General features: G+C 33.6%; 1 protein-coding gene across 3 annotated transcripts in view; it reads left to right on the forward strand.

Moving 5' to 3' along the window:
• REV1 (REV1 DNA directed polymerase) overlaps positions 1-13,306 on the forward strand; it is a 126,376-nt gene that overhangs the window by 68,300 nt on the left and 44,770 nt on the right. For 2 of the 3 annotated variants that reach the window (XM_027842567.1, XM_027842568.1), the window contains exons 5-8: positions 3,357-3,509; positions 6,241-6,953; positions 9,368-9,475; positions 11,321-11,437. In XM_027842567.1, the coding sequence (XP_027698368.1) occupies positions 3,357-3,509; positions 6,241-6,953; positions 9,368-9,475; positions 11,321-11,437 (1,091 nt within the window). Of the gene's footprint in view, positions 1-3,356; positions 3,510-6,240; positions 6,954-9,367; positions 9,476-11,320; positions 11,438-13,306 lie in introns of those variants that run through there. The other variant, XM_027842569.1, reaches the window with a different exon arrangement.

Below are 13,306 nucleotides of genomic sequence, written 5' to 3' on the forward strand. Positions count from 1 at the left end.
TATTAAACATATTTTCACATTAGTGATGTTGTAAGTAAGAATTAGAACCAAGGAGGAACTACCAGAAAGATGAAACAAAACACAATAGAATAAAAAAATATATATGCTATTATTTTTTCTAGAGAAAGCATTACTATAGGTTAGTTCTTGAGCAATAGGAAATAGGCTTTGGAATGGCAATTATTGCCATAATGGGATTTTTACTTGTACCTTGCTTTTGTAAAGTTGTCCTGAATCTGGTTGTACGTGACTGAATAAATTCATTGATGGTTGATCGATAAGTAATGGAAATAAAAATAAGGTAAAATTCTATAGCACTTTAAAGTTTGCCAAGCAAATATGATCTCATTTAATCCTCACAACAGTCTTGGGAGGTAGGTGCTGTTATTCCTGTTTTACAGGTGGAGGAAACAGAGCCAAGTATAAGTTAAGTGATTTCTACTGTTAAGTTAAGCTCTGGGTCACGCAGCTAATAAGTGTCTGGGGCACATTTGAGCTCAGGACTTACTGTTCCAGGCCTAGCACTCTATCTATTGCGGCACCTAGTTACTATAGAATTGTCATAAATATAGATTTGTATTGGTAGAAATTTGCTAGATAAATAAAACAAGAATTAAATCTTGTCAGAATACATGACAATAAGAGTTTAAGGTGTTTCTGAATAATAGTGTTTAAATTTATTTATTTTTTGGGTGAGGCAATCAGAGTTAGGTGCCTTGCCCAGGGTCTCACAGCTAGGAAGTGTCAAGTGTCTGAGGCTAGATCTGAACTCAGGTCCTCCTGACTCCAGGGCTGGTGCTCTATCCAGTATGCCACCTAGCTGCCGCTAAATAATTTTTTAGTAAATCAAAATATATCTTAATTCTACTAGGAAAACTTCTGTTATGGTAAATTATTTTTGTAAAGAATTTCTTTGTAATTAACTCCCTTATCTTTTCTATAAATTTTAATTTTAATGTGCTGAATTTTCTTTAAGTAGAGGACTTTCTAAAAACCCTTCTAAAGAGGATAAGGCAGTAATCCCAGGACAATTTTTTTTTAAGAGAACTATTTGTAAAGATGATTTCTCAGATGCTCTTGTCCAGAGATAAAGCATTAAAATTTGTCATCAGGAATGGTGGTCAGCATGAGTTGTGTTTTACTCTTCTGACTTCAAGTTAATAAGAATTTCTTGTAACTCTCATACACTAATTTTAAACCTTTTTTTTTTTTTAAAGCATACTATCTCAGAGGCAATCTGCTTTGTGTTACAATAGGGCATTTAAATTACTTGTCTCATTTTGTGTGGGTTTATAGAAATCAGACTGAGAACTCAGCTGGACATGATATTTGCTGTTGTGTACTGGGGAAACCCTCAGACACTTGTCTTTTACTGTAACTGACCATAGAAAACATCTCTAGTGTCTGATTTATTTCAGGGGATATAATAAATAGGGTAGAAGGAAGATAAACATGACTTAAAGAAATACTTTACATTTCACTTCAGTTTAGCCCAACTCTGGCATTTAAGATACAGTTTCAAAATGCCTCCTTTGCCCCTTGTTTCATAAACCATGAAAAGAGTAGCCTGAATGTAAGATTCTGCACAAGTCTTCACCTCTGTTCCATTGTTTGGTGAAAGAAAACAGATGATGTGTGATTGTTGATAAGATAGCAATAAGAAACATTTGCAAAGGGAACTACAGGAAATGAATGACTTGATTTTAGGGTGATTGTATTATATGAATATTTAATTTTGCAACTAACACCCATATTGTAATCTGTAATCTTAAATGAAATAAATTTTTTTGCCTAGGATATGTGTTTGGATTGTTGGAAAGTCATTGAAATTATATATTTCTTATGGGGGCCCATTTTTAATTCATGTTACTGTAAATATTTGGTTATCTTCAAATTTGAAATGGATCAAAAATTTAAAAAAAAAATAACAGAGGGGCAGCTAGGTGGCACAGTGCATAGAGCACCAGCTGTGAAGTCAAGAGGACTTGAGTTCAAATGTAGCCTCAGACCAAACACTTGACACTTACTAGCTGTGTGACCTAGGGCAAGTCACTTAACCCCGATTGCCTTAAGAAACAAAAAAGCAAAAAAGCAAAAACAAAAAACAAAACAAAAAAAAAAAACTGAAACAAAACCCTACGTTGGAACTTCAGTAGACTTCAGAGTTGACTTTTATTTTCTCAGAGTAGACTTAGTAACGGAAATATTAAGAAAAACTATTAGAAGACAGTTTCAGGCTTCAGAAAATCTCTCCCAGCATTTTGGAGAGACATTAGTGAGTGACTTGAGTGACATTAGTGAGTGACCCTGTGACTTTAAATTTTAAAGTAGCATGATCCTATTATATTGTAAGCTTCTTAAAGAGTGACAGTTGTCTCTTTTAAATATTTTTAATTTTTACAGTACCTATTATAGTCCATTGCATTTAAGGACATACTTAATATAACATTTTTGAATGAATAAAACCTATCTCGCATAATGCTCCTAACAGGCAAAAACAGCACAGACTAAGGAAACTGGTTCCAGGTCTAGCACTCTATCCACTGCGGCACCTAGTTACTGTAGAATTGTCATGAATACAGATTTGTATTGGTAGAAATTTGCTAGATAAATAAAACAAGAATTAAATCTCGGGGCCGCTAGGTGGCGCAGTGAAAAGAGCGCTAGCCCTGAAGTCAGGAGGACCTGAGTTCAAATTTGGCCTCAGACCAAACACTTGATACTGGGCAAGTCACTTAACTCCAATTGCCTTAAAAAAAAAAAGAATTAAATCTTGTCAGGATAGGTGACAATAAGAATGTGAAGTGTTTCTGAATAATAGTGTTTACACTTTTTTTCTTTTTTGGTCTATGCACTCCTTATGATGTGTTATTAATTTTGTTCTCTGTTTTTATCTTCTAGTTTTTTGGGTTTTTTTTTTAAGAGATGGACAATGAAAACTTGTAAGAAAAGTTAGTTGACTGCAATTTGAAAAAAGTGAGGCCCCACTTTTTTTTCTGGGAACACTTCATGATGTGGTATTTGAGGAAGGGGAAATGTTTGTTTTCTTTCACACTCACTTTATTCTCCTTTTCAAACATGATACTGAAACCATAATGATTGAAATAGAAGTCACTGGCACAATTCTTACTCAGAATTTTTTCATCCCGCTTTGTAAATTCTCTTTTCAAATCATCATACTTTTAAAGTAAAATAAGTATTTTTCTATGTGTTGCTCAAAAATGTGTCTGAGACTCAAAAAATAGAGGAAGAAGTGCAGCATAACAAAAGTGAATGATGATAAAGTGCCTCTCAGATTTTATGAAACACATGTTTTGCCAAGTATAATGGACTGTAACTTTTTCCTTTTATTTCAGCATTAAAGCTGGCCGTCTGCTGTCATACATTCCATATCAACTCTATACCAAGCAGTCCAGTGTTCAGAAAAGTCTCAACTTCAATCCCATATGCAAGCCTGAGGATCCCATGCCAGGTCCAAGCAATATAGCGATAGAGCTCAACAACAGGGTGTAAGTATTTCTGAGCTGGCAATACTGCACAAAGCTGGTGGTCTGCCAACAGTAGCATATGGTTTTGTTTCCTCAAGTGCACTACAGGTATAGTGCTAACTGTTCAAAAATACTCAAATGAAAACATATTGGAATCTTGATACTTTTATGAGTTAGCAGTTTTAAAGTCTTATGGTGAAAGATTGGTATCAAGCATGGCATAGCCAAATTTTTTTTTGTTTACATAATACTTTCATAGAATACAAATCAAGATAATAATGAAAGCTTTCTTAAGTCAGTTGTGAAGGGTAAAATTTAAAATTTAATTATTATATAGACTTAAGTTTTGCATAGAAATTTGGTTAGTACTACCTAAAGAAAAACAGACATTCATAATTTTAAAAAAATATACATTGTTGCTCTTGGTCTCCTGGTTTAACTTATAATTGCACTAATCTTGGGTAAATTGGTTATTGTATTTAATTGGTTTGTTGCTTCAGCTTGTATTCAGGTGGCTAATTATTATCAACCTCTTTCACATGTATTAAGTTAAATTGCTTTCTTTGGGAGGTTGGCTATATTTTTCTAAAGACCAGAAATCTAATTAAACTTGGAAAGTCTAATAACATTGCTTCATCTCCTGTAAAATTTTTTTGTTATAATTTGTTCTTAAATTTTTGGCTTTTCCTCATTTTAAGGGGTAATAGAATTCATAAGTTTTATCAGTTTGCCTTATAGATTTTCTAGCAACATAAAAAAATTTATAAGCTACGAGAATGCAATCTAAACATATGACTAAAAACGTATGACTAAAACCAACGTTTCTTTTCACTGTACCCAAAATGCTAAAAAGTGGAAAAATTTTAATCAGTGAGAACTTGATCTTAAATATAGGTTATCTGTAAATATAGATCTTAACTATGTTTTGTGAAATTGTGGAAATTTAAGAAAAGTTGCATAATTGGTAGTTGAATTCTTAATATATTTGTATCACTTCCCAATTTTAAAAAAGTCTTCAGGAAAGCTACGATGAAAACATCCATTTTCCTAGCCCCTTTCTAACTCTATGACTTAAGGCTATCATGTAACCCCTTTGGTCCTCTACTTCTTAATCAGTCAATGAGAGAGGTGGACTAGATAATTCCTAAGATCCCTTCTAGCTCTTGCCTTCTGTGAGGTTCTATGCAAGATCTCATAAGCTGGCTCAGCCAGCACAATACCTGGTTGAGTGGCAGTGGCAGGAATGCAATTCCATATCTCTCCCTTTGTCCCTTTACAGAGGGTTTTGTGTGTGTGTGTGTGTGTGTGTGTGTGTGTGTTGCAGATGCTGAGAAATTCATATTAAATTATACTATATGGTATGTTATACCATATCCCAAGGCCCATAATTTGGAATTTTGTTCAGCTGTGACAAGACTTTATAATGTTTCTTGATTTAAACCAGAATCATAGGTTTAGAGCTGGAGAGAATTGCAGGGGTCATCAAATCCAACCCCCTCATTTGACATACACATGAGTAAATTGAGGTTCAGAGAAGGGAAGCGATCTAGTCAAGGCCAGCAGCGTTTAAATTGGGCCGAGGGTCTCTGCTACCAAAGCCAGCACTCTTCCTCTCCCTCCTCCTCCTCCCCCAGACTCCCTTTTCTCAAAAAAAGGAGTTTATAAACTTGTTAAGGAAGAGGTAAGAGATGTACATGGAGAAATAAAATACAGATTAAAGTATAGGTCTGTGAGAGACATGTAGAATGTTATGAGATTAGATAAGCAGTCAGTGGAGAGTTCAGCAAAAACCTCACAGAAAAGATGACATCTGGCCTGAATACTGAAATATCAGCCCAAAGAAATAAGAGGGGAGGGCACATGAGGCTTATGAATTCTGCTCCAGGACAGTTCTTTTATCTCTCTTCTCTTCTCTCCTCACACAGCCGCCACCACCCTTCTCTTGTCTCTTCTTGATTGGACACGTTCAGCAGCTTGCTGTTTGGTGGTCTTCTACCTCCATCCTCTTCTCCAATCTGTCTTAATCTGGCTGCCAAATAGATGTTTCTAAAGCATGGTGCCCTGGAACCTTACCGTTTCCCTCCCTGTTCAAGAAGCTTCACTGCTTCCATCCATATTGCCACTAGGATACATTCCTTTGGCATTTAAAGCTCTTTGCAGTCTGGTACCAAATCTGTTTTTCTAGACTTACTTCCTATTATTCCCTCCCCTTCAGTGCAATCTACTTTCTAGTTGAACTAGCCTTCTTACTATTTAGTTACCTGACATTGCATTTCCTTTTGCACGTTTGGGATGAATATTTTTCCTCCTTATCTCTTACCCCATAAAGTCTTCAGCTATTTTCACCTGGCTTTCATTAGAGTAAATTTCCTTGAAAGCTGTGTTAATAACATAAAATTTCTTTGCTTACCTGTTGCTTATTCCTTGCAAAAATTATTTTCATTTTATCAGAAGGAATAAAGTACTTGTTTGTTTACAAAAAAGTTTCATATTTATATTATCCTTTAAGGTTTACAAAGTGCTTTTCTTAATACAAACCATTTCAGGTTGGTCATGCTATCATTATCCCCATTTTACAGGTAGGGAAACTGAGGCTAAGAGAAGCTTAGAGAAGCTGAATGATTTTTCCAGGGTCACTTACTTCATCACTAGTGCTCAAGAAGACATAGTGGTTTCTATCAATAAGAAAAAAAGTATGGAATCCTTTTTGAGTAATCGTCACATTAAATGGTATTTTCTGTTTCCATTTTAGAAATCAGATAATCAAGAAGTATGAGACAGAAAATGAGATCAAAGTCAATGGAATGAACAGTTGGAATGAAGAAGATACAAGTGATGATTTTACGCTTATGGAGCTGGAGCAGATTTTTCCCGGGAAAAAACAAAATGGAATTCAGCATCCCGGAGACAACACTGCCATTCTCAATGGACATACTCTCAGCTCTAATGGTGCCTTAAAGACTAAGGATTGCTTGGTGCCCTCGGGCAACAGTGTTGCAGACAGGCTTTCTCCAGGCCCTTTGTCTGAGGAGAAGACTGAAAAAGGCAACATTGATTTTAGAGACTGCACAATGCAGCAGTTGCATCAAAGCAACAGAAACATAGACATTTTGTGGAATCCACACAGGACTATGAGTAATTCATTCTCATCGTCATCTTTGCACAGTCATACTAAAATAAATGGTGCTCACCACTCCACTGTTCAGGGGCCTTCAAGCACAAAAAGCACTTCTTCAGTACCTGCTGTTAGCAAGGCAACTTCCTCAGCGCCGTCCAAACCTTCGGACTGCAATTTTATTTCAGACTTTTATTCTCATTCAAGACTGCATCACATATCAATGTGGAAGTGTGAATTGACTGAGTTTGTTAACACCTTACAGAGACAAAGTAGTGGTGTCTTTCCAGGAAGGGAAAAATTAAAAAAAATGAAAGCAAGCAGGTCTGCTCTTATAATAACTGATGCAGGTAGATACTTGTTGAAGATATCTTTTTTCTCAAAGGATAATGTTTGATAATTTGTTCTTATTTTGAAGCTGTGATATCATCTGATTAAGGGAAAATATACAGGATCATTAGGTTACATAATTCATGGTAGAAATAATTAAGAATATAAAAAGCCTTATCAATTGTTAAAATAGGCTTTTTTAATTTAATGTAATTTAAAACACAGAAATACAAAAGTTTCCTGGTAATTGTAACAGATCTAAGTGGTTGAATTCTGAGAATTCATGTATGAATTTGTTGAATGAGTTTTAAGTTTTAAGTTCTGGGCTGCATAAAACATGGCATGTGTACTCCAAATTGTATGATAATGAAGTTGATTCCGTATAAAAACTATGTAAATTTCTAGGCCTGAAATGAATCTGAATGAATTTATAGAAACTTGGCAGAAAATTGGTTTGACATATAGCAGTTTTTTAAAAGGTACTTCAATCTATAGTGAACTTCTGAGAATTAACATTTTTTCAGTTATAAATGGAATATAAAGAATTTACTATTCTCATTTTACTTTTTCCTTAATATTTGTATTCCATAGACCAAAAGTTGTGCCATTAACTACAGTTTATAGAAAGGTAACAAGATAAAGACAAAAGAGTTCTGGAAAAATTCATCCTATCTTATGTCCTGTTAAAGGACACTATCTGGTTTCAGTCAACCGAGCTGCTTTTAATTTCTTTTTCTAATCACTGTCCCCTGCCTTTTTCTCCCTTACTGTATTTAAACCACATGCTTTTGTTATTTGTGAAATAGATTCTCATTTTGCCTTGGTCTCTTTAACTGTCACTTAAATTTGAAAGGTTAAGGAAGATATTATAATTTAGTTCTATGATTGAAAAAACACAGGGAATTGGCACTTTTCTACTTTGTATGGATAGTTTTTATGGGTTGCCATGGTTAAAAACATCACCCTGTGGCCATCCTGCTGGTGATGAACCTCCCTTGTATTTAACAAGGCTAGTTGCCCCTAGGTAGGCTTTTAACTTGATAGTCTGTGTTTTTGGCCCCTCTCTTCCCCCCCCCCCCAAAAAAAAACTCCTGACAAATCATCCAGTAATCCAAGTTCACCTCCGTGCCTTGATGAAGTGTCAGGGTAGGACCTAATAATGTTTATGCTTCATACACTGAAGTATCATTTCGTAATTATTTCTTGATATATTGAACCTCATGCAATGGCATGTATTATAAAGAAAATTTTAAATCTTTTTTTTTAAACAAATACCTATTTATGAATGTTTAATATGTAGGTGTCCATCATAATAGTGACCTAATACAGAGAATTTCACTATTGTGAATTTTAAGTATTTTCTCTCTCTAGATAGATATTTAATTGTACTCAATTAGCTATAAAAAGCACAGCCTTCGAAATAGTATGAGAAATAATTCTAAACTGTAGTCTGTAGCTGATTTTTAAAAAATTTTTGTTTCTTTCAATAATTCATATTGCTTGAAGAAACTAAATATGATTCCTTATTCCCAGGAGTCCACTCAGTGAAGTTTTATTTGTATTTATTTTACTTGTTTTTACCTGTTGTATTTCCATTTAGAAGGGTATCAGAAAGCTAGAACATTTAGCTCTGGCAAACCAGAAGCTGCAGAGTTAAGTGGAGTTGAGACAGGTGGAAGGAACTGGAGCCCCCCCTTTTTCATAGTTTTGCTTGAAGTTGTTTCTTAAGGACTGCATATCTGAGGTACATAAGGAAGTTAATGTGGAAAAATATATTCCTTACAGAATTTCTACAGACATTTTTTAGAAGTATTTTCAAGTCACGAAAGATATATTTGTGGTATTAGTAGGGAAGTTTTTTTTAAATTGTCTTATGCTTGTGACCTTAACATGGAAACATATCCTTATGGATAGTTAAAAAATTTTCAAAATAAATAAGGGTTTTTTTATTGCATTAATAGGTGACAGGTGTTTTAAAATAAAATTTTATAGTATAAGTTAAGAAAATACAAGATTTTGAAATAGAGATTGTACTAAAAAGAAATACTTTTTTTCTCCTCATGTTGGCATCTAATCTATTTTTTAAGCTAAAACAGAGTCTGGAGTGATTTCTTTGGCGTAAGGAATTCTTGAATGAGTAAACTCTTTACTAAAGAAGGTTTTCACCTTCTGTGCCCTAAGATGTTTAGTGACTTCCCCAGAGTCACATCGCCAGTATATGTCAGAGGTCTTGAAGCTAGCCCTTCCTTCCCCTGGGGCTGGAACACTGGAAGGCTGGCTCCTTATTTTTGATGAATAAAAAGTTTAGTTGAGACTTTAATTTTTGAGGCCACAGAATTTTTCCCTGTGAATCTTGAAATTTCAGACCTCTTTTATTTAATCGGTTTTTTGAAACTGTAAAATTCGATTTCAACATTTTTTTGTTTGGTTACAGGCAACATGTCTGTATTGAATCCATCCAGACATCAAAGCTGTATAATGCATGTTGATATGGATTGCTTCTTTGTGTCAGTGGGTATCCGAAATAGACCAGATCTCAAAGGTAAGTATTCTTGGTTCACTCTTATTAAAAATGCTTGAACAGTGAGATAATAATTTTTAGTTGTATGTTTCCTCTGACTTCCTTCTGCCAATATCTTACCTTCTAACTTTAGGTTTCTTTGTATTGTGCAGTGGAACAGGAGATTGGTCACACACCATGCATACCTTTTCTCTATTACAGAAAAGGAGATGATGGAAATTTGTGGATTTTACTTGTCAGAGCTGTTAGCCAGGGTTTAAGGCAGAATAAGACCTGCTTCTGCACTTGAACGTATTTGATGTTAATTATTACATTATAGATAATTTATTCATAGAGATTTCAGTATAAGGAAGTGCAGCCTATATTCAAGAAGAGTCCCATATTGGATTAATACAATATCATTGAAACCTAGAAAATGATATTCAGAGTATAGGTAGTCTAGTTAGGCTCTCAAATAATGAAATGAAATTATTAATTTATGGATCAGATTTTGTTACAACAGTTTAATGAGTAGTCTAACCTTCATAGAATTTTGTAGTAGATAAGAGGCTTTTTGCAGCCTTTGTTTTACAGGATTTGACTTTAGTATACTTTGAACTCTTATATTTTTCTTTTTTGAAAAAAATTAACAAGCATTTATGTCCTTTTTCTTCCCTCCAACCAAAAAAAAAAAAAAAGACGTAAAACTCTTATAACAAACATGCATAGTTAAGGAAAACACATGTCCATATTGGCCATATCCAAAAATGTGACTGTTCATATTTAGTCCATCATCTCTCTGTCAAGGAAGGTAGGTAGCTTTCTTCATTATCAGTCGTCTGATATTTGGCTTCATCAAAGTTATTAAGTCTTTGAAAATTGTTTTTACGGTGTCAGTACAGTATAAGTTATTTTCCTGGTTTTGCTTATTTTATTATCAGGTCATATGGGTCTTTCCAGGTTTCTCTGAAACCATTCCTTTCATTAGCACAGTAGTATTATATTGCATTCATAATATATTTAGACTTTTTTTGGTGGAAACTTGGAGTCCTTAATTTCAACTATGAACCTTAGAACAGTTTGGGAAGAATTAATATTTAGCTTTTTGTTCTGATAGAATCATACACTGTGTGTTGCTAGGACTAGATATTTTGTGTTTGCCAATAGTTGCTGCTCTAAAGATGCTATTATAGGTATTAGTCTCATCCATCATGGGCAGTACACATTTTAATGCTGTCAAGGAAATCTGAAATGTTAAAGAGCTGAAGTTGGCTCATAAATAAAGTTTTGGTGTGCCTTTTCATATAAAATATTTAGTGAATGTTCCACACTGCTGTTTAAGAATATTGTGATTATCTTTCTTTTCAGCACTTAAGAAACAAAATGGTACCTAAAAATAATTTTATAACTACTGTGAAACATAATCATTTTTATGTATTGGTTATATGGGAGATCAAAACATGATCCCTATGCATATAGTAATTATATAATGCACTCCCTTTAGCATAAAACAGAAGGTCTCTATCAGATGTTATCCTTTTCTTGTGATTCATTTCTTTCATATCAGGCTCTATTACATATGGAATTTTAGTTTCTAAAAAAATTCTTGTTAAATCTTGGTTTTGTCAGTGACTTGCTATTTTCTACATATTATAGAATCCAAGCTTATTGGGAGCAGTTGTTTCATTCCTTTTATTTGTACAACATAGCACAATATCTAGCACATAGTAGTCACTTAATAAATATTTGTTGATTGAACAATCTGTAGATAAACAAAACTTGAGCGTGCTATTTTAAAATACCTCTATATGTTTTTACTTTAGCATATTGAAACATTTAAAGAAAATTTTCTTAGTTTATAAGTAATTAAATCTTTTTCATCTCCAGGAAAGCCAGTAGCTGTTACAAGTAACAGAGGTACAGGAAGGGCACCCTTACGCCCTGGAGCTAACCCCCAGCTGGAATGGCAGTATTACCAGAATAAAATACTGAAAGGCAAAGCAGGTACAGATAATAAGCCTACTTTGAAGTTACTGTGCTGCAGCTGAAGAATTATGTTTTTGTTGACGTTGTTTTGGTTGAAATGTAAGATCAAAGTTAAGGACAATTACTTTTTGTATTCAGATGATTTTTTATCAGGTTTGACATTTAAGAACAAAGTAGTATCTGACTTAAAAATATGTGAGTAGCCTGTGCGTAATATTTATCAGAGGTGATAGTATATTAACTTGTGAATTTTTATTTCTCTGGAAAGCAAAAAATATTTTAAAAGATAGAATTAGTTAGCTTTAACACAGCATGAAAAATATTTAGTTTTGCAAAAATGACTGTTTTTTTTTAAAAAGTTTGTAACATTAAGTTGTTTGATTCATTATATCACAGAAAAAGATAGAAAAATAGTTTGAAGTTACTGAAAGTATTTGCCAAAAAAATGAAAGAGTAGTTTAAAATATTAATTTTTTTAGAGTTAGTCTGATACTTGTCCAGGGGTATGAATTTTCCACCCATGCAATTAAAAGTATTAGTATCATGGATTAGGGTAACCATCATAACTGTCATTTTTGAAATTATTTCCTATGGCAAATGTGTATAATATATTCCTATTGTAGATTGGAAATGTAATATAACTAAGTGGCAGTGTTAAATGCTTTGTGACTTTTTAGTTGTAGATATTAATGCACCAGATATTTTTAAAAAGGCATTCTTTTTATTTTTTTATTTATAAATGAAGTTTCTGTCAGAGCTAATTTATAAACACATTTAGCAGTAAGTGTAGGCTTTTCACCTGGTATACGGAAAATCTCTTTTTTCGCTTTTGGCTCTGTGTGCCTTTCTGATTAATATTTATAGTGTGTTTAGAAATTAGATTAATTATGAGTTTAAATTTCTATGAAGGGAATAGGTTATACACTTTTTTCTTAGTTTTTTGGCTTTGTTGCTTTTTAGGAGTAAAAGTTTGAATTCGTTTTGAAAACTAAGCAGATAATCTTAAGGAGACAACTGAGAAAGTAGGTGAATAACTGGAGCAGCTATATGCCCTGGTAGCAACCTTTTTTGCTGATGGTAGTCATCTTTGGATGTTTCATAAAAATACTAGGGAATGTATTTATTCATGTATTTTCTATGTCTTCTAAGTGTTTAAAATTGATCTCTATATTTAAGAGTGTAACATCTTGTCAGGCAGAATAATTCTAGGAATGTTTTTGGATTTGTTCTGAATAGATTGTTGTGCTATGATATTTAACTATTTGGATTGTTTCTTAATTGTTGGTACAATGATTGTGGAGTTTTTCTCTAATGGTGTAGTTTTTCTCTGGTGTTTGGTATGAGAGGAGGAAGCATTTTTGATTCTCTTTGGTATTTTGTATGATGGGAGAGAGCTATTTTAGAAATCTGGAAAAGTGGACAGAAGTAAACGTAGTTTAAAGGAAAAATGGATATTGAAATAGCATCTCTTCTATTATTTGTGTATAAGATTACCTCTATGGGTAATCTTCACTGCTGGCTCAAGTGCACCTTTCTTATTTCAGGATGTCTCTGTCTAGAGCTTTATAATCGGTATATACATCTTCAGTGAGAATCCAAGAGCTAGTTCTCTCTTTTCTTTTCTTCCTCAGCGTACAGCTTACCTACGCAGAGTTTTCTGAAAAGGCAGTGGTTTTCTGGCTATCTTTATTAAGGTAGCTGAAGGTTTGTTATCACTCTTTAGAGAACTTTTAAATTCACCTTCCCCTTCCTCCCCTTAAAACCCATAGAATCCCAAAAAAGTTATACTATACTTATCATCTGAAAGTTAGCATAGATTGTTCCTTAACAGGGAATATAGAATGTCATTTAGTATTTATTCATGATTTGTTAAAGATCGAATTTTTT

This window comes from Vombatus ursinus, unplaced genomic scaffold (assembly GCF_900497805.2).
Source record: "Vombatus ursinus unplaced genomic scaffold, bare-nosed wombat genome assembly UNPS02014877.1, whole genome shotgun sequence".
In the NCBI taxonomy this organism is placed as follows: Eukaryota; Metazoa; Chordata; class Mammalia; order Diprotodontia; family Vombatidae; genus Vombatus; species Vombatus ursinus.